We start from the raw sequence: 21,191 nt of genomic DNA on the forward strand, positions 1-21,191 counted from the left end.
TTTGAAAAAAAGAATAAGGAGAATGTCCATAAAATCTTTCGGGAATCAAACAAATGTCAGAGACAGATCATGTATATGTAAATATAATATGTTGATTATTTCAATGGCAGTGATAAGCAATGAGGCAAGCATTGTATTCCTGTTAACAGATAACTTCCAGAAAAATTTACAATCATGACCTTCGTACAGATATAAGAATGAATACATGTTAAAGAAATTTTGCTTGTATGATATGAAGAAATCAGGCAGATGTTATGACCGGCCCCAAGGTAAAGTCAAAATAGCAGATTCATGCAGAGTAAAGGAATGTTGACATAAATTCCAACTCGAGACAAAATTGATTTTTCTCTGGGTTGGGGGTGGGAAGGAGCTAAGAGAGCAGAGGGAAAATGAAGTCAATTAAATCACTACCAGACCTGAGAGAATTTACATATCAGTTACTTACAATTTACAGAGTCGAAAAATAGCTAAAGGCAGTGAAGAGCTGGCATCTGATAACTCAGAAAGGTGTGCAGTAGATAAATGAGTAATTTTCCACGGAAACACAATTTTTCTTTCCTACATTCCTTAGGAAGGAGAATGTATTTCGGTAGCTTGGATTAGGTTATCAGGGACCCAGTCAGACATCTCTGCCTACACTGCTACCTCTCTACCCACCACTGTCATTATTACGAACCCTATTTCCTCTTCCCCAGCCTCCCTGTCCCTGCTTCCTGCCTGAGGGCCCTGCCTAAATGTTTTTCAATCTGGTTTCTTTTCTGAGCCCCAATTCCACTTTAAACAAAGTCCAAGGTAAGAAGAAATTGTTCCAGACAGTTAACTGTCACCGCTCACAAGAGAATCACCTGGGAGTACTTATTAAAAATGAAAATCCTTGTAACCCTCCACACTTGCTGAGTCAATACCTGCTTGGGGATGGGTCAGATTTTTGGCAGTAAGTTTGAGATTCACTGGCTTAAGTAAGCAAAAAAAGTCAAGTCTGAAGCCATATTTGTCTAAACTAACTGATACTGTTGAAGATATGGGAGTATAACAAATATGGCATGAAAGTTAATGGAAAATTACAAAAATAAACAAGGTTAATGGTAGCATTAGGACTTGCAATACTAATAATCTTTCCTCAAGTTGCTATCAAAATCTGGCTGAGGGGCCTGGCTGGCTCAGTCGGAAATGCATGTAACTTTTGATCTCAGGGTCATGAGTTTGAGCCCCTATGTTGGGTGTAGAAATCACTAAAAAAATAAATAAACTTAATTTTTTTTAAATCTGGCTGTGATCGTTTTCAAGTTGAATATCTGGAATATTAATCTATTAATGACCTTTTCGGCACTGTGCTAAAAGTTCTTTATTGCTTTTTGTTTTTAATTGAAAACATACTCAGACATACATTAGATAACAAATACAATAAAGAAAAATTTATAATCATTCTCTGTTGTCTTCGTTTTCTTTGTATTATTTTCCATTCTACTAAAATTTTACTAATTATATATTCAAATATGTCAATCTTGAACTTTCTGGTAGTTTCTAGACTAATTCTAAAAATGATTTTTCCTCCAAGATTTATAATACAATAATCTCGTAGTTTATCTTTCTTATAATAATATTTAACAAATCCCAATTTTTTGTTGTGTCCTGTGAAATTAATTTGTGTTTCCCAATTATAATTCAATTCTGAAAACTCATTGCCTGTAGTTAGGTCCAGTACCCTTTCTGAGCATTACAATTGATTCCAAAGAGCCATATCTCTGCCAGAGGGCCAAAAATCATGTTATTTTTATTGTTGTTTTTAAGTACATTTTGCAATAAACATGAGAGTACAGATATCTCTTCAAGGTAGTTATTTCAATTCCTTCAGGAATGTACCCAGAAGAGAGATTGCTGGATGATATGGTAGTTCTATTTTTGATTTTTTGAAGAAACTGCATACTTTTTTTTTCTGTAATGTCTGTACCAATTTACATTCCCCTCAACAGTGTAAAGGATTCTCTTTTCTCCACATTCTTGTCAACATTTTTTACCTTTTAATTTTTTTTATAATAGCCATCCTAAAAGGTATGGGCTAAGATCTCATTGTGTTTTGTTTTTTTGTTTAAGTTCGTTTATTTTTGAGAGAAGGAGAGAGGGCAAGGAAGGGGCAGAGGGAGAGAGGGAGAGAAAGAATCCCAAGCAGGCTCTGTGCTGTCAGCACGGAGCCAGAGGTGGGATTTGCAGGATCCTGAGATCATGACTAAGCCATCTGGGCACCCCACATTGTGGTTTGGATTTGCATTTCCCTGATGATTCGTGATGTTGAGTGCCTTTTCACATAACTATTAGCCATTCACAATAGTCAAGATTGGAAATAGCTTAATTGCCCATTGATGGATGAATGGATTGAGCAATTGTGAGAATATATATATGTGAGGTGAAATTTATTCAGCCTTAAAAAGGAGATCCTGGGGCCCCTGGGTGGCTCAGTCAGACGTCCGACTCTTGATCTCAGCTCAGGTCATGATCTCATGATTTGTGAGTTTGAGCCCCCCATCAGATTCTGCTCTGATGGTGCAGAGCCTGCTTGGGATTCTGTCTCACCTTCTCTGTGCCCCTCTCCTGCTTGTGTACTCTTCTCTCTCTCAAAATTAATGAATAAACATTAAAATAAAAGGAGATCCTGCCATTTGCACAACCACATGGATGAGCCTGGAAGACATTAAGTGAAATAAGCCAGACAGAGAAGAAAAAAACTGCATGATCGCACTTATATGTGGAATCTAAAAAAACATGTACATAAAAGGAGAGAGTAGAACAGTGGTTATGGGGGGGGGGGGGGAGATGGTCAAAAGGGACAAAGTTGCAGTTATGTAAGATGAACAAGTCTAGAGATCTAATGTACAGGATGATGACTATAGTTAAAAATACTGTACTGAATGCTGGACATTCACTAAGAGAGTAGATGCCGGGGGCTCTCATCCCAAAAAATAGAAAATTAACTATGTGAGGAGATGATATCTTCATTATCTTGACTGTAGTAATCATCTCACTATATGTGTGTGAATGTTTGTGTATAAAATCATGCTGTACACCTTAAATATATCCAATTTTTTATTTAAGAAAATATATAAAAGTCAATACATGTTGCTCTTTCTTTGGACCATCCACATGCTGTCTGTCCCCTGTTACTTATCATTATACTTTTTTGTAAGGATAGTTATTGACAATAGCTATCTACTTAAATTTCTAAATGAATACAGATTAATTTTGCTGAATTCTACAACTTATTAGATTTTTTTTTTTTTTAGCACTAACATTAAATCTAAAATACAGCTTGTCAGGGCACCTAAGTGACTCAGTCGTTTGTGCGTCCAACTCTTGGTTTCAGCTCTGGTTACAGTCCCATGGTATGTGTCATGATCTCACAGTCAGTGAGTTCGAGCCCCAAGTCAGGCTCTGACCTGGCAATGCAGAGCCTGCTTGGGATTCTCTGTCATCCGCTCTCTCTCTCTCCCCGCTCCCTCTGCACTCTCCTTCTCTCTCTTAAAATGAGTAAATAGATTTTAAAATGTAGCTTGAGAATAGACTTCAAAAATATTTACTTTTTCCAACCAAAAATGTACAAATGATACATATGTGTGTGTGTGTGTGTGTGTGTGTATTTCATAAAACTTTTAAACTGACTTGATATGATTTTGTGGTTTATCCACAACCATCTCTCGTTATAATTTGTTGTTTAGTTCTCATGTAAATAAGATTTTTATTATTTTCTTTTTGGTTACTATGGAAATTAGTATGATGTTGATTTTTAGATATCATAGACCATGGATAACCATAAGGTTTTCCTCTTAAGGCTGACAAAAGTATGATAAAAATCAGCGACTCCTAGAGAATAAGATTAAAGAAAAAATAATTTAAAAGCACATTAACCAGCTAAAATAAAAGTGCATTAATTTGCTATGAATCATATACTTTAAAAAAAACTCAAATATGTCAGGCTTCCAAATCTACCCCATTAAGGAAAACTTGTTTCTCCTGAATTGCCTTCTTCACTTGTTCATTGCCACAGGGTCCCAATGTGCTGAGGTAGAATGTCCTACAATCTCATATTAGGCAGACTGTGTCTCATTTTAAAATTTTATAAGCAAGCTTTTAATAATTTTAGAATTAATGCTCTTTAAGCCTGCATTCTCTGTTGTTTTTATTTTGCATGTTCTGGCTCTTGAGTTTCTTCAGGGCATTTTTTCTGGATGTGAAATTCCATCCAAATATATTAAGAGGGTGGATAGCCCTCTCATTAAGCATTACCACATACACTCCATTTGTTCTATAGGGATGATGAGTCATATTTTTGACAAGATATGGGTATATTTTTTATATGATTCTGTTTAGAATAACTCAAATTGCATATAGAACAACTCAAAATGTACAGATGTTTACATTTTGTAATACAAATACAAAAGTCTGTTATATCAAAAGGCCAAACTTTGACACTTTGTTGGTAAGAGACTATTATATATTTCTTTTTTTAAGTTCATTTATTTATTTTGAGAGAGAACGTGCATGCACACACATGAGCAGGGAAGGGAGAGAGAGAGTGAGAGAGAGAGAGGGGAAAGAGAGAATCCCAAGCAGGCTGCACGCTGTCAGTGTGGAGACCAACACGGGGCTTGAACCCACGAACTGTGAGGTCATGACCTGAGCTGAAATCAAAAGTCAGACACTTAACCAACTGGGCCACCTAGGTGCCCTGAGATTGTTATGTATTTCTTATATTTGGACAGTTGAAAGAAAGAACTCTTCAAAGAAAGTAAAAATAGCAGGTCTTTTAAGTTGGTTAAGTGTGCAATTTTATTGTATTCAAATAATAGTTTTATCATCCTTTTAAAGCACCTTACAGTTGTTTTTTGCTTATGTCTTGTTGTAGCAGAACTACAAAGAAATTTTCATATAAAAATGATGCGGATAGGTGTTCCTGTATTGAATTTAAAGGAGATAATCCTGTGGGCCCCATTTATATTAACTTCTTGTTTAATATTTGTCTACTTTTAAACATTTGGAAATAACTCTTTGTAGTTTTTCTTAAAGAGCGTAAGCCTTTGATAACTTATTCTGTTGGTATGAAATCTCATCTAAAATTATAAATCCATCAGAGGATCTACAACACAACGGTGGAGAAATAAGCATTTTAGGCATGATGTTGACAATTACATTCTGTGGTCTAATAAAAGCCCTTTTATCCTGATATTGTTTTTATATTTTGAACAACATTGAGTATTAATAATAATTATATGTAACAAAAATTTTTGGTTTAATATGAACGGTAAGAACCACAAAAAGATGATACTTCACACTCATTAGAATGGCTATAATCTAAAAGATAGATATAAGTTTTGGTAAGTATATGGGGAAATTGAAACCCTCATTCATACATTGCTGGTCAGAATATACAATGGAATAACCACTTTGGAAATCCACAGGTTGGCAATTCGTCAAAGATTTAAACATAGAATTATCTTATGACCCAGAAATTTGACTTTTAGATATAAGTTCTACTTTTAGATTCCACTCAAGAGAAATGAAATCATTTATGTCCACACAAAAATTTGTACAGGAGTGTTCAAAGCAACATTATTATTTACAGCCAAAGAGTGGAAACAACTCAAATATCCATCAACTAATGAATGGATAAACAAAATATGGTACACCCATTCAATGGAATATTATTTAGCCACAAAGAGGAATGACATACTGATAAATGCTGTAACATGGATGAACCTTGAAAATATTAAGCTAAGCATGAGAAGCCAGGCACAAAAGGCTACGTACCGTATGATTCCACCTATACAAGATGTCCAAAATAGGCAAATCCATAGAGGCAGAAATTAGAAGTAGATTAGTGGTCGTTGAAGGCTGGGGAGGATTGGGAGGAAATGACTAGTGACCAGTTGGGTCAACATTTCTTTGAGGGATGAAAGTTTCCTAGAGTTGATTGTGTTCCTGGTTCTGTGACTATACTAAAAACGATTTACATGGGTAAATTGATAGGTGAATTATTATTCTTACATGTGTGCAATTTCTTTGAGAGAACAGTTTTAAAGAGAGTGGTGTGCCGGTAAATGCTTAACCATTGGTTCTCCAAGTGTAATTCTGACATCTAAGTGGTCTTGACCCTTTAATTTGCATTGGCAAATAAGAGTGAGACACTGGAGATATATGTCAGAACTGTATTTGTTTATCATTGATGTAAGCAACTTCTTTACTGAAATCAAATCATAGTTTTTGAATATGAGAGGAATATTTTTATGTTTGTGCTTTTACCAATATAACAGCCGTAGGCCTGGCACTGTGAAGTTTAATCTACATTAATAACATTTTCTCCATGTTGCCTCAAGTATAGACAGACAACAAAAACGATAAATCATAACCTGAATTGTAGAATTTGGCAACTTCTGGGGTATATACTCCCACCATGGCTCATGATTGCAAGCTACCAACATAAGATCCCTAAATGTGCAGTTGGGGAAAGATGAAGAATCTAGCCAAGTAATTTGGAATTTTTGAGCTTTAAATGTCTAATACCTTTGTTTTTAATACAGTATATTTAATTGTAAGCTTCTATACTTTGATTTTTTAATAACGACTGTGTTTAACAACCTGCTTACAAGAATTTCTGAAAATTGTACTCATTGACTCCTACTGGTATGAACCGGCTCCAGCCCACAAGTGAAATAACATCTGAATGAGGAGGTTCTGCATTTGCAATGTTGAAGACTGGTTTATAAGATAGACTTGGCCTTTTGCGATAGGCTGTAGACACGTAACCTTTAATAAATGAAGCTTTGAAAACAAGGAACCAAGGGGAAATGCGAGTACAAGAGATATTAAGCAGGTTATTCATTGGAAATTATGTACTGAGTTCCTAACACATTCAAGGCACTGTAATGGGTCCTAGTGATGTGCAAAGGTAAATGCACATATAATTTCTGCCTCTGGGTTAGACATGCAAACAAACCAAGTATTGTAAGGAATATGTTATGATAAAGTACAGACATATGTCCCAAGGGCTATGGGAGAAGAAAAGACAGAAAGACTATTTCTAGAAAAGCCAAGTCATTCTTTCGGAAGAAGTGGAAATGAAGAAAATTTAAAGCAAAGAATATAACATTAAAAAGCATGAGAATGTGAAATGAATCATGGATGGACGGCTTCTAAAATTCACATGCTAAAAACCTGTCACGTAACTGACGTGTCCTGCTTCATCCGCCCAAGGTATAAACACAGTCGGATTGTTTTGAATTTCTTAATTCCTATTTCCTAACTACATAATTCCCTAAATCTCCTAATTTCTATTTTCCTATCTGCCCTTCTTAATTTCTTTCTGCCCTTTTGGGTAGAAGTGCATCATCTCTCCCTAGATCCCACCCTGACCCATGAATTTCCATCAACTCTTGGTTCTTATTCAACATAACAGGGAGGGACAGTAGTCCTTTAATCATGCTTTCACACACAGGTAATACATACTTGGGATCCAAAGTCACAGTTCTCTGGCACTCATGTGATTAGTTGTCATTTCTCAAAAGAAAAGTACTTACTGGGTGGACACAGTTTTCCTCCCCAACCCGTAGGCAATTGGGTAGTCTCAGGTGTGAGCCAGACTTCAGCTGGCCCTTCCTTCCGGACTGACTTGCCAGGGGCACTCTTGCTGTCCTTTCCTCCTAGCGTAGCTATGCATGAGAAGGGGTATGGTGCCTTTTGTTCAGCCACACGAGTAGGTATAATTAAGAGAAACCACTCAAAAATCTCTTCACAGAACAGAGCTCTGCTCAGGTTGACTCTATCCCGATTGCATTCAGAAGCAGCTGGCAACTTCCCAATCTCTCTCTCTCATGAGTGAAATCATATGGTAGTTGTCTTTTTGTGACTGACTTATTTCATTTAGCATAATACTCTCTAGCTCCATCCGTGTCATTGTAAATGGCAAGAGTTCATTCTTTCTATGGCTGAGTAATATTCCAGTGTGTGTGTATGTGTACATATATACATATGTGTGTGTGTATACGCACACACACACACACACACACACACAAACACACACACATATCAGGGTGCATGTATCCCTTCGAATTAATATTTTTTTTATTCATTGGGGAAATATCTAGTAGTACAATTGCTGATAGTTCCATTTTAACTTTTTGAAGAACCTCCATATTGTTTTCCAGAGTGCCTGCACCAGTTTGCATTCCCACCAACAGTGCAAGAGGGTTCCTCTTTTTCCACATGCTTGCCAACACCTGTTGTTTCTTGTGTTGTTAATTTTAGCCATTCTGACAGGTGTGAGGTGATATCTCATTGTAGTTTTGATTTGTATTCCCTGATGATGAGTGATGTTGAGCATCCTTTCATCTGTCTGTTGGCCATCTGTCTGTCTTCTTTGGAAAAATGTCTATCCATGTCTTCTGTCCATTCTTTAATTGGATTATTTGTTTTGGGGGGTGTTGAGTTTTATAAGTTCTTTATATATTTTGGATACTAACCCTTTATCAAATATGTCATTTGCAAGTAGGTTTACTCAAGCAATCACTCATACGCACAATTTCCGGCTATGTTCACTATTAACTCATAACTCTGAGGTTTCCAGTCTTTAGGATCCTCCTTCCTTGCACTTTAAAGGCATTTAGTTGTCAGGATCCTTTAGAATCTTCTCAAAAATTTATGAAGACGAGAAAGTTTGCTTGCTTCAGATGCCAACAAATGTGTTGCTGGGGGCTAGTTTTCAGCCCTTCTTGTAATACCTAAGGGGAAGGAAAAATTCTTCCTTTACCATTCAAGCTCTTCCAGCTGGACTAAGAATTGATGTGAGACAGATTTACAGGAGAAAAAAGTCAAAGTTTTATTATGTGCACACAAAGGCCCAATAATGAAATTGATTCCTAAAGAAATGACTAAGGCAGGCAGTTGTTTTTTTGGTTTGGGTTTTGGTTTGTTTGTTTGTTTGTTACTTTTCAGACAAAGAGGCAATAAATCTCTGAGGAATGGACAGGACCAAAAAAACTTTGAGAGTTTCCATTAGTAAAGAATTCCAAACAGAATTTGGACTGCAGTTGTACATTGGTAAAAACAACAAGGATTGTTTTCTCAGCCTTCTCAGCTCTGAATTCCCTTTGTCTGGTGATAAGGATGTCTTTTTTCCTTTTGGTACAGGGAGAACACCTTTCACATGGGATATTTATTTCCTGCTTTCAGGGAGACAGAAGACTGTCTGGATGTGTTTCTTGTACAGTCTGTCTCTTAAGTAACTTTTATTTAAAATAACCAGTATGCTGGGGCGCCTGGGTGGCTCAGTTGGTTGAGCTTCCAACTTTGGCTCAGGTCATGATCTCATGGCTCGTGGGTTCAAGCCCCACATAGGGCTCTGTGCTGACAGCTTGGAGCCTGGAGCCTGCTTCAGAGTATGTGTCTGCCTCTCTCTCTGTCCCTTCCCTGCTTGCTCTCTCTCTGTTGCTCGCTTGCTCTCAAAAATAAACATTAAAAAAATAATAAAATAATTCTGTGCTGAGAGCTCTCTGCTTCCAATTCTGTGTCTCCCTCTCTCTGCCCCTTCCCTGCTTGCTCTCTCTCTCTCTCTCTCTCTCAAAAATAATAAACATTAAGAAAAAAGAAAATTAAAAAAATACTAAAATAAAATTATAATAAAATAAAATAAAATAATCATTATGCCAAAGTAGCCCATCTTGTGGCAGTCTGCCCTTGGCACTCTATATACCCTAAGAGTTCCCTTGCCCCAATTCAAGTTGGAATAAGCCCTTACAGATCCCTATCTTGTGCATTTTCTGGCTCTGCTTAGAGGCAACAGGATCTTCTAACTCAGGTGTACTGGAATATTTCGGTTCTCTAATGCTGGCTAAGGCCTTCAATCCAAGTATTTGCAAAATGGCATAACCTGTCTGGAAATACACCTTCCTTTTGCAGGCATTATATTCACTTCCACCTTTTAGTCAGAGACCTCCACTTACCTTATTAAGTAGTCAACCAATCTGCACTGATCATTACAATGGTGTCTCCTGTTGAAAGAAACTAATCTCTGCAGTTGCATCATTGATTTTACATGTAATAAAAATCCCCAGTATTTATTCTCATGAGTTGTTCATTTGTTTTTTAACGTGCTTTTCTACCTGAGCGTGTGTCGGTTTCCTTAATTAAAACATTATTCCATATATAGTGATAATATTTTAATAACATTTTTAGGGGATTCTGGATTTGCAGTTCCTTTTCTTTCCCATCCAAAGATTTTGTTCCTTTTCTATTTCCCACCTCCTTCCACCTGCCCTGTAAAATCTTGTAATTACTAGTATTATGTACCCTCTGATACCATGCTTTGAGAAGGGCACATCACCTCTCTGGTATCATTCTCAACAATTCATAACCTAAATCTAATCGTATAAAAAACATGGGGCAAGCCTAACTGGGAGAACCTTCTATAAAATCGCCAACCAGTCTTCTTCAAAATCTTATAACTCCCATTTCGTTAAACAAGCTGTCAAAAGCACATATTCTATAAATTTGACAAAGATTAAAAATACCTGAGAAAACATTTTAAGTTAATGTTTCATTAAATCAATGAAGTGATTAAAATTTTACCTGCCAGTTTGCCTAAAATAAGAGTGTACAAATAGTTTTATAACACATTTCCATCTCTTCTCTCTGCAGGCGACTCAGCTAATCTAACCTGCAGAGCTTTCTTTGGGTACAGTGGAGATGTCAGTCCTTTAATTTACTGGATGAAAGGAGAGAAGTTTATTGAAGATCTGGATGAAAATCGAGTTTGGGAAAGTGACATTAGGTAAAATATTTTTTTCTTTGAACTTGTACAGTCAAGTTAACATTAGTTCTGTTAGTGAATAGAAAGTGAGCTAAAGGAAAATAAATGGGTTTTTGCTATTTGAGGGTGGGGGTTACTATTATAAGAAAAATATCTCAACATTTAATGACAATGAGGCAGAACACTATTACGAGACTGACTATGCAATTGCAGAACATGGAGGCCATTTGCAGAGAATTTAAAGGAAATAAAAAAATTCTTTAGTTTTTCACTAAAGAATATACTGAGTATGAGACAGACCAAAATACCATCAAATGTGGAATATGATATTGATGTGATATGATATTGATATGATATTATGCCTTTTGTTTGTAAGAGCTCTTTTTTTAATTGTCACGAGGAAGTTTTGACTCAACCAAACACAATCTTTGTCATTTCCTTTTATATGTTTTTTACATATCTTAGCCATTAAGCAGGCTCTACAACACTTGATAGGGATGATAAAGGATACACAAAATATTTTCATTGTCCTTTTTAGTCCGACTTTAAGGTCTAAATATTACTCTAGTGGGAATGATAAAGAATAACCATTAAAAAATACCATCTATTTTGAGGACATAATGCTTAAACCTCTTTTTTAAAAGTATTTATTTGTTCATTTACTTCCAAGTAAGTATTCAATTATGACTAAAATTATGCTTGGACATAGATACTCATTTTTAATCATGGTATAAGTAAGCAGGCACATAAATAGTAATTAAGTTACAAGTGAGTCAAAATGCTGATCATGTGTAAACACTCTCCCATCTAAAGGTCGCGTCTTCTGGGTATATGTGGGCATGTAAACCAAGTTTCCTCTTCTTAAATGCAAAGACTTTCAAAACTTGATCAAAGGTATAAGTGAAAAAGTTTTTCAGTAGAAAACAAAAACGTATAAAACTGTCATATAGGGTTATTTCTATTGGGATCTTCTTCCCGGCAACAAATACACAAGAATATTGTACTCCAGTTGGGTTCTGAGATGCCCAGATGGGCAATTCTCCAATATGTACTAAACTGTTCCTCTGCCATTTTTCATATTTACAACTTCACTATTATCTTTTACCCACATACTTTGAAATGTTAAAGTTAAGGAAGGACAATAAACCTCCTAACTTTTCCCCTCTCTCTTTTTACGGGTGCTCAAGAAAGATTCCAGAAAGGTATTTTTCTTTAAATCAACATTAGGAAGTAATGTACAGACATGAGTCACCAAACAGATCAGAGGACATTGGAAGCAGGGAAAGGGAGCCTTGCTTTGAAGTTTTCTATTTGCTCTGAAAGATTATGAAAATCTTTGACAAGTGAGGTTAGTGCTTACCGTTAATTTTAGCGTCAGAATTAAACACTTCATCAGAATACTTAGTCTATAGGTTTATACTTTCACATTTCTTTTAAAATCGTCAATTGACTTGTATGTATCATTTTTTTAAAAATGCCAGGCTGGAGCTTTCGAACGAAATGTCAAAATAGCTCAGAAATGTTCTCTTCTTCCTTTAAAGAAGAAAAAACACTAACCTGATCTATAATTAGTCCTCCAGCATAAGACATTAGAATTGCTTCTCTCACCTTTAGCATATCATATTTCTTAGAGGGAGAGCAATGTGTAAACTTTTCTTCAAGGTCCTTCTCACCTCTTCATCATGACACTGTGATTGTCCTGCTATGAGAGATAATTAACTGCAACTTCATTAGCATGTCCAAAAACAAGCTTCCTCATTAGAAGTGAAGAGGAAAAGGGCATGATATAATTTAATTAAGATAGCGTCAATCCCTAGCCAGATTTGAAGCCTAGATGCTGTAGGTATTTTCCCAGCACGTTCAGATTCATCTAAATTTTTTTTCTTTTTCACGTCTTGTGTATGTTTGTGTGGGGTTTTTTGTTTCGTTTTGCTTTATATTTTAGAATTCTCAAGGAGCATCTCGGGGAACAGGAAGTTTCCATCTCATTAATCGTGGACTCTGTAGAAGAAGGTGACTTGGGAAATTACTCCTGTTACGTTGAAAATGGAAATGGACGTCGGCATGCCAGTGTTCTCCTTCACAAACGGGGTGAGTGTCACCTTCTAAGCTTGAGTAGTCCTGAAACTAGAAAAGAGAGGGAAAGAATTGGAACCAAAAAGAAAAAAGGTGTGATTTTTCTACCTCAGTTTGTCCTAAATAAAACAATCACAATAGCATTAGGGCCATCATGGCAGATAACACAGTGGGAGGGTGACTAGCTCAGGATCTAGAGTCAAATATCGATTCCTTGCTGGGCTTTACCACCAAATCTATAACCTTGCGGGTGATATCTCACTTCCCTAAGCCTCAGTTTCCCGATCCTCACCAGCCCATGGTCAACAATGGTAGCAACTCTTCAATGTGTTTTAAGGATGAAAAAAGACAAGAAACGTGAAGAGCTTGCTTGGCGCAAAACCTGTACACGAGAGAAGTGAAGTTAAATGCTGCTTATTATTGTTACAAGGAGGCAAACCAATAAAAAAATAACAGGCATAATTTTAAGTCGCATTATGTTCTCTGTTTGAAGGTTCCTTCTTTGGTGTAAGAATCACGACATTGTTTTCTGCATTGGAGAGCTTTCACATGTGTAATATCTTCTCAGGGTTCATAGGAATTCCTTAATTACTCATTAATGAATTATTCAATTATTACTATTAATAATTTAAGTAAAACAGGTTGTGATCAAGTATGATATCTGCTGCACTAAATGTGATTCCGCAACAACCCCAACACCTTAGTCACAGGGTTAAAACATGCATAAATATAGATTGAATTGTTTCCAATTAGAGCCTGTTAAAAAACAAAATTCAGCTGAGTAAATGTGAAATTTCATTTATGAAATGACCCATGAATGGGGCAGAGCTGAGGAGCTGCACAAAATGGAAGGCTTTTATAAGAAGGAGGGTGGGGCAAGAAATTATTAACCAAAGAAAGAAAAGTACTGTTTCAAGCCAGGATGGCTTCCCTAGGTAGGTGGGAGACTGGGAAAGGCCGGGCTTTTTATCATGCAGATGACCTCCCCTGTGCTAATCAAGTCATTTCAAATTGGCTTTTAAAAGGTAACATTCCTGGGGCGCTGGATGGCTCTGTGGGTTAGGCGTTGACTTCAGCTCAGGGCATGATCTCAAGGTCGTGATCTCATGGTTCATGAATTCAAGTCCCGCATCGGGCTCTCTACTGGCAGCACAGACCCTCTGTCTCCCTCTTACTCGCCCCTCCCCTGCTCACACTCTCTCTCTCAAAAAGGAATAAACATTAAAAAAATAAACAAAAAAATAAATGAATCAAAGGTCACATTCCTGAGATAGGTCCCAACCATAATTAAGTCTTGCTTTGCTGTTGGGCAGGGAGGCAGATAACTCCGCTGGGGCTTGTTGTTTTTGTTTTTGGTGTTTTTTTTCTTTTTTAACAAGACCGTTGTAAACTTAGAACCATGCCTTCACTGCAGAAATTTTTGATGTATATTACAAGAGAAATATGGGTTTTTTTGTACATTATGCTAAGTGAAAAATTTCCAGTTTGGGGAGTGAGTACACTTGATGTTTTCTTACTCAGCAAATTCATAATGATCTTAATTTCAAAGCACATGTTTAATCCTAGACTCTTTGAGGTTGAAAAAGAAAGAGAACCTTGAAGACTCTTCCCCCCACTTCATCGGGCAATAGATTCCCTTTGAATAATGTTACTGAAAGACATTAAAACAGACACTTCTGTTGTCAGGTTACTGCAATATTAAAATAGTCTACCTTTGGAGGATGTGAGTAGAGGGGAAAGGTAAGGAGCAGGTAGCAATGATTGTTCCTTTCTTTCTATAGCTTCACATGAAGGAATTGAGAAAAGGAATGTTATGCCTATAAAAGGACGGAAATAGCTTCCCAGGGTTGGAAGCAACTTAAATGTTGTGTAACTGAACCACTCTGTAACATTTTCCTAAGGGATCCGTCAGCTTATACTGGATCACATTCCCTCTGAAGGAAGCCAGTTCTATCTCTAGAAAAACCTCTTACAAAGCATCCCTTTTCACTGTCTGCCCCTTGACCCGAGTTCTACACTTTTAATCTCTCTTCTCCCAAACAGCCCTTCAAAAGTTTGTTTACTATCACCATGATCCTCCTGGGCCTTTATTTCCCTGGATTCAACTTGTTTAGTTTTTTTTTTTTTAATTTCTTTTTCCTTTCTGTGGATACAATACTTTGACCATCCTGTTCACTCCCTTGAATATGCTCTAATTAGAGTCTAAATTATTTCTCAAGAAGAGAGAAGATATAGGGCACCTAGAAAAATCTGTTGACTTAGGGCACCTGGGTGGCTCAGTTGGTTAAGCATCCAACTATATTTTTAAAAAATTTTTAATGTTTTTTTCTTTTTACTTATCTTTGGGATAAAGAGAGAAAAAAAACACGCACAAGCTGGTGAGGGGCATAGAAAGGGGAGACACAGAATCTGAAGCAGGCTTCAGGCTGTCAGCACAGAGCCCAATGCAGGGCTTGAACTCGCAAATGTGAGATCATGACCTGAGCCAAAGTTGGACACTTAACTGACTGAGCCACCCAGGAGCCCCAAGCACCCAACTCTTTGGTTTCGGCTTGGGGTTCCCTCTCTCCTTCTCTCTCCGTCCCTCCCTCACTTGTGCTCTCTCTCTCTCTCTTAAAATAAATAAATAAACTTAAAAAAATCTGTTGGCTTGGACAACACATAGTTCTTTTAGGACAAGGTAGGAGTAACAGTTAAGTATTGATCGTCAGAGAGCAAGAGATAGTTAGCAGGGACAACCCCTTCAAGGGTCCTGCTAGCTGAATTAAGAATCAAATTGACTTGAGACAGATTAACAGGAGAAAATCAAATTTAATAGTGTATATATGGGGGATCGACACAGACATGGAAGTTCTGAAGATAAGAAAAATGAGGTACATATGTCATCCTGAACTAAGGAGAAGAGGGTAGGGGTCAGGGACTTTGGAGGAAAGGAATGCATTTCATAGGATGGTAAGAAGAAGAACCGATGTTTGGTAATTAGGTGTTTGCCCTACCATACAGATGGATCACTCAGGGAAAATTTATCTCTGCCAGGGACGCCTGGGTGGCTCAGTGGGTTAAGCATTCAATTCTTGATTTCAGCTATTCGGAGTCTTGATTTCAGGTTAGGTCATAATCTCACGGCTCATGAGCTTGAGCCTCCTGTCAGGCTCTGCACTGACAGCGTGGAGCCTGCTTAGGATTCTCTCTCTCTCCCTCTGTCTCCGCCTTTCCCTGCTCATGTACTCTCTGTCACAATAAATAAATTAAAAAAAAAAAATCTCTGCTAATAACCCTTATTCAGGGAAGGACCACTAATTTCCAGTCTTGTCTGTAGTTAAGGGAGGGGCAAAAGTTTTTCTTGAGCCCGTAGGGTTTCAGTTGCCTTCAGCTCAGAATAATCTTCATGCCAAAGTGGCCCATCTTGGGGTGGCCTGCCCTTGGCCCCTACAGGATCTTAAGGAGAAAAGAAGGAAAATGAATTGTATCTGAGGAGGCACACAGCCAGGAAGGGTCAAATATCCCCGGGCTATTTTTAGCATTTGTGGCCTAAGGTTAAGTTGCCCATAGCTACAAAAGCTTCCAGAACTACAAAAATAAATGATTGAAGAATCAAGGAAATTGTTTGAAAAACTTTCCTGATACTGTCTGGTTCCCTAGACACGGAGAAGAAAATTGTGGCCAATGTTGGAGCGGTCGTTCATACTTAAATGCACAACAGTTTTCAAATATGTATATATACTGCAAGCATTTTGGTTTTCGTAAAACAGAAGCATTAAGAAGCGAAAAAGGTGTTTGTTCTTCAAGGTCATGTACTCCAAAAGTCCCTTTTAAAGTTAGCTTGTGCCTTCCTTTTAAGAGAGCAGCAGCAATTGAGTCATCAGTTCACAAAGGCAGCAAGGCATGCAGTTTCCTGCCCTTGAGAGGCTTATGATCATGGGGAATGTTCTATCCCACTCATCTTTGTGAAAAAGAAAGGACTTTGGTTAACATGTGGCACGACTGCAAGTTCCCCGCCTGGCCAGGTTCAGAAGGTCAAGGCACAGCACATGCAGGTCTACAGTTTTGGTCTTGGACCACGGCGCCCCTGAAGGAGTCAGATTATTGTCATGCTAGCAATTAGGGAATTCTCAGATGAGTTGCCGTATTATCCAGAAGACTAAAAGCTCAGAGAAGGAACTGGAAGCTGTCACTATTAATCATATTTTTCTGCCATTTACTCATAAATCCCTTAACTTATCTTATCGGCCTTCCAAGCCTTTCATTTTAAAACCTCCCTAAAGACATGTGCTAAACCATTTGATGAACACAGAGCTTGCAAACCACCATTATCAGGTTTTTTGACAGGTACCCTTGCCAGGCCACACCTCCGTGCAAGTAACTGAAGCTTTCTTTCTGCCACCATTACCTTTTGTTCAGTATTGTTGACAGAATAAAAATGATGTCAGATCCCGCCAATGGGTGGTGTGTATTAGGATAGAAAACCTTTCCTGTCTTCCATTCTAGGTTCTTTGGCTCGTCTAATAATTAAATTGACATAAGACAGATTAACAGGAGAAAAACCAATTTAATTCCGTACATATGGGAGCCCCAGAGATATGAGATTCAGGGACAATCTCATGGCTTATCTGCCATCCTGAGCTAAGGAATGGGGCAGCGGTCTGGGGCTTCAGAGGGGAGGAGGGTAATTCATAGGACAATAAGAGCTGATGTTTGACTATGCCTCCACTGTATAGTCAGGTCTTTCAGGCACAAAGTTATCTCAGGTACTAGATTTCTTTCTGGGCCAGGCCCCTTATCTAATTTCATTTAGGTAGTTAAGGGAGAGGTAAACAGTTTTCTTGAGACTGCTGTGTCTTGATTGCATTTAGTTCAAAATCACCCTCATGCCAAAGCAGCATGTTTTGGGATGGCAAAACCTGTCCCCCTTCTCATGGATTCTTGGAGATATCACTCACATGTATCAAATGAGTCTTTCTTTTGTGTGTGTGTTTTTATTTATTTTTGAGAGAGAGAGTGAGAGAGAGAGAGAGCCAGGGTGGGGCAGAGAGACAGGGAGACAGAATCCAGAGCAGGCTCCAGGCTCCAAACTGTCAGCACAGAGCCCGATGCGGTGCTCGAACCCATGAATTATTGGATCATGACCTGAGCCGAAGTCGGACGCTCAACCAACTGAGCCACCGAGGCAGCCCTCAAATGTGTCATTCTTAATGCTAAGAGAATACTACAGTAAAGAATTCAGCTAGGATTGAACTAGGCTAGATTGTAGACCAGACTTTTATCTTAAAAAAAATCTTAATTCCACAAGAACTGGGTGAAAATTTGCTAGGAAACTTGACCATAGAAAAACTTTCTATGGGGGCTCCTGCGTGGCTCAGTCGGTTGGGCATCCGACTTCAGCTCACCTCATGATCTCACAGTTCGTGAGTTTGAGCCCTGCATCAGGCTCTGTGCTGACAGCTGAGAGCCTGGAGCCTGCCTCGAGTTCTGTGTCTCCCTCTTTCTCTGTTCCTCCCCCTCTCATGCTCTGTCTCTCTCTCTCCTTCAAAAATAAATAAAAAGGTTAAAAACAAATTTTTTTAATAAAAAAAGAAAAAAATTTTAAAAAAGCAAAACTTTCTATGAGGGGTGCCTAGCTGATTCAGTCACTACAGCGTGCAACTGTATTTCAGGTTTGTGGGTTCGATCCCCATGTATGATGTAGAGATTACTTTAAAAAAGTAAAATCTTAGAAAGAAAGAAAGCATGTAAGAAAGAACAAAAGAAAGAAAGAAAGAAAGAAAGAAAGAAAGAAAGAAAGAAGGAAAGAAGGAAAGAAAGAAAAAGTTTCTATGGGAATATTCAAAACTGTTGATTCCTTTAGCCAGGGAAGGTACTTGGACAGACAGTTGAGATCACGTCAGATATTCAGTGTAGATATATTTCACATACTCTACAAAGAACTAGATTATGCAGTGAACAAGAGATAAAGGGCCATGGGACAATATTAGTGTTCACTCTAGTCCCTGACCTGACAAGCATGCTTGAGAAAGAACCAAAACACAAAGTTGGCACATTCGTTTCCATGTTATTTCTTATTCCCACTGTTGCCCATATGTGAGTGAATTTCATGTTTCAGTCTCTGAATCTCTTACCCTGATGCTTTTGCTTAGGTTTCTAATTGCTGCTGCCTGACTTTGGCATGCATCCGACACTGGCCTTCACCTTTTTAGCTTCCCTCCAAAATCCTATCCTTAACTATTCCCTCCATCTTTGTTTTCCAATTCCCTGACACAAAGGATTCTTCAGAGCAGCCCTGTACTGTGGCCTCAGGCCGAGCCGCTCTTGAACCCATCAGGCAGTCCTAAATTACTTCTTCACTGTGTTTCTTGTCCATACCAAAACTCTGGATGGCCTCACAGTGCTGACGTGTTTACTGTATGGAACAAAGTGGTTTAATGGTTAAAGGTATAGACTCTGCAGCAATGTTGTGTATTCAAAACACAACTCTGTGTTTACTGTGTTACTGTTACTGAACTTAATCGTGTCCATGCACCCAATGCTCAGTAAGCCAATGTCTGGGATACTGATTTTGTTTTTTGTTTTTGGTTGTTTTTTTCCAAAAGTTTATTTACTTATTTTTGAGAGAGAGAGAGGAGAGAGAGAGAGAGAGAGAGAGAGAACACATGTGCAAACGGGGGAAGAGTGAGAGGGAGAGAGTCCCAAGCAGGGTCTGAACTCAGCATGGAGCCTAACATGGGGCTCCATCCCATGACCATGATATCATGACCTGAGCCAAAACCAAGAGTCCATCACTCAACAGACTGAGCCACCCAGGCACCCCGAGGCACTGATTTTGAAGCAAAGAAAGCCTTATTATGAGAAAGACAGCCCATGGAGAAGGCTGGAGTCATTCCCAAAGTTTCCTGGCCCAGTGAAGCCTAGGGACAGTTTATATGTGTTTGGGGAAGGCGGTAAATATGTGAGAGGAGGGAGAGGGGTTTCTTGAGAGGCAGGGCCTTGAAACAACCTAGAGGTAAGCATTCTTCCTGACAATGGCACACTATTTGGGGGGTACAATCAGATACCTCAAAACAAATGTTACCATGACAGTCCCTATTAGATTTCTACAGTCAGAGCACAGGGATAAAAAAGGACAAAGTTAATGACTGATCATGCATGAGGTTAAGAGGTGGGCATGAAACATAAGCCAATAGGGAACAAAACAGAACGTGGAGCTGATAATGCAACTAATACCAACTATAGTGCTGCTTACATTTTCAAAACAGGTCCAGGAGCCAAGCGTCTGGCCCCACTATCTTGGGTAAATCACTTAATCTCTGTGAGCCTCAAATTTCTCTTCCATTAGATGGGAATAATTATAGTACCTACCATATAGAGGAGCTATGAAGATTAAATAAACTAGTATGTGTCAACATGTATCACAGTGTCTGACACATATTTATCACCCAATAAATGTGAGCAGCTATTACGTGATTTCTCTGCTCCCACTACATGATATTCTGAGTAATTTAGGACGCAGAATAATATGTTCCATTAAAAACTCCCGCAAATCTAATTTTTTTTTAATTTTTTTTTTTTTTAACATTTATTTATTTTTGAGACAGGGAGAGACAGAGCATGAACTGGGGAGGGTCAGAGAGAGGGAGACACAGAATCCGAAGCAGGCTCCAGGCTCTGAGCTGTCAGCACAGAGCCCGACGCGGGGCTCGAACTCACGGACTGCGAGATCATGACCTGAGCCGAAGTCGGCCGCCTAACCGACTGAGCCACCCAGGCGCCCCCCGCAAATCTAATTTTAAAATCTAATTTGTCTTGTATTAAAATGGCCAGCCTTAGCTCCAGCCCCATTGATTCTATATTTTACCTTATAATAAATTTATTTAGTTTGAATGCGCTGTCCTAAAGGAGAGCTTCTTTCATTTATTCAGGCATTGAATGATAATTATTAAGAGCCTACTATGTGGCTGGCACTCATAAAATTAAATGGACAGGAAATAAGAGGCAATATAATTTGAAATGCCACCGTCTTCTTTTTAAATTACTTTGATATTAAGCATTCCTAATATAGAATTGTGCTTCTAGGAAGTGTTTAGCTTTGAAGCTGTCACATTAAGGCAATGTTCATTAACAATCCTGTTCTGAATGATTATGTTTAGATACATTGATTACAATAATATGGCAATCCATTCATCATGAAGTAGTTTGGGAGCTAGCAAACTATCTGAGAGACCAGCACCAGTTAATAATGATAAACATGTAGGTTTTCTCTATTCCCTCCTAAGCCCATTTTAATTCTTGCACACATACACTTTCCCTCTCCCTCCAAAGAATGTAATCA

At 38.2% G+C, this 21,191-nt stretch overlaps 1 protein-coding gene across 1 annotated transcript in view; it reads left to right on the forward strand.

The window, feature by feature from the left end:
- Window positions 1-21,191, forward strand: part of IL1RAPL1 (interleukin 1 receptor accessory protein like 1) — a 654,536-nt gene that overhangs the window by 592,370 nt on the left and 40,975 nt on the right. Inside the window, exons 6-7 of the mRNA XM_042973937.1 lie at window positions 10,681-10,813; window positions 12,738-12,883. Coding sequence (XP_042829871.1) covers window positions 10,681-10,813; window positions 12,738-12,883 — 279 coding nt within the window. The remainder of the gene's footprint in view (window positions 1-10,680; window positions 10,814-12,737; window positions 12,884-21,191) is intronic.

The sequence above is a fragment of the Panthera tigris genome, chromosome X (assembly GCF_018350195.1).
Source record: "Panthera tigris isolate Pti1 chromosome X, P.tigris_Pti1_mat1.1, whole genome shotgun sequence".
Classification (NCBI taxonomy): Eukaryota; Metazoa; Chordata; class Mammalia; order Carnivora; family Felidae; genus Panthera; species Panthera tigris.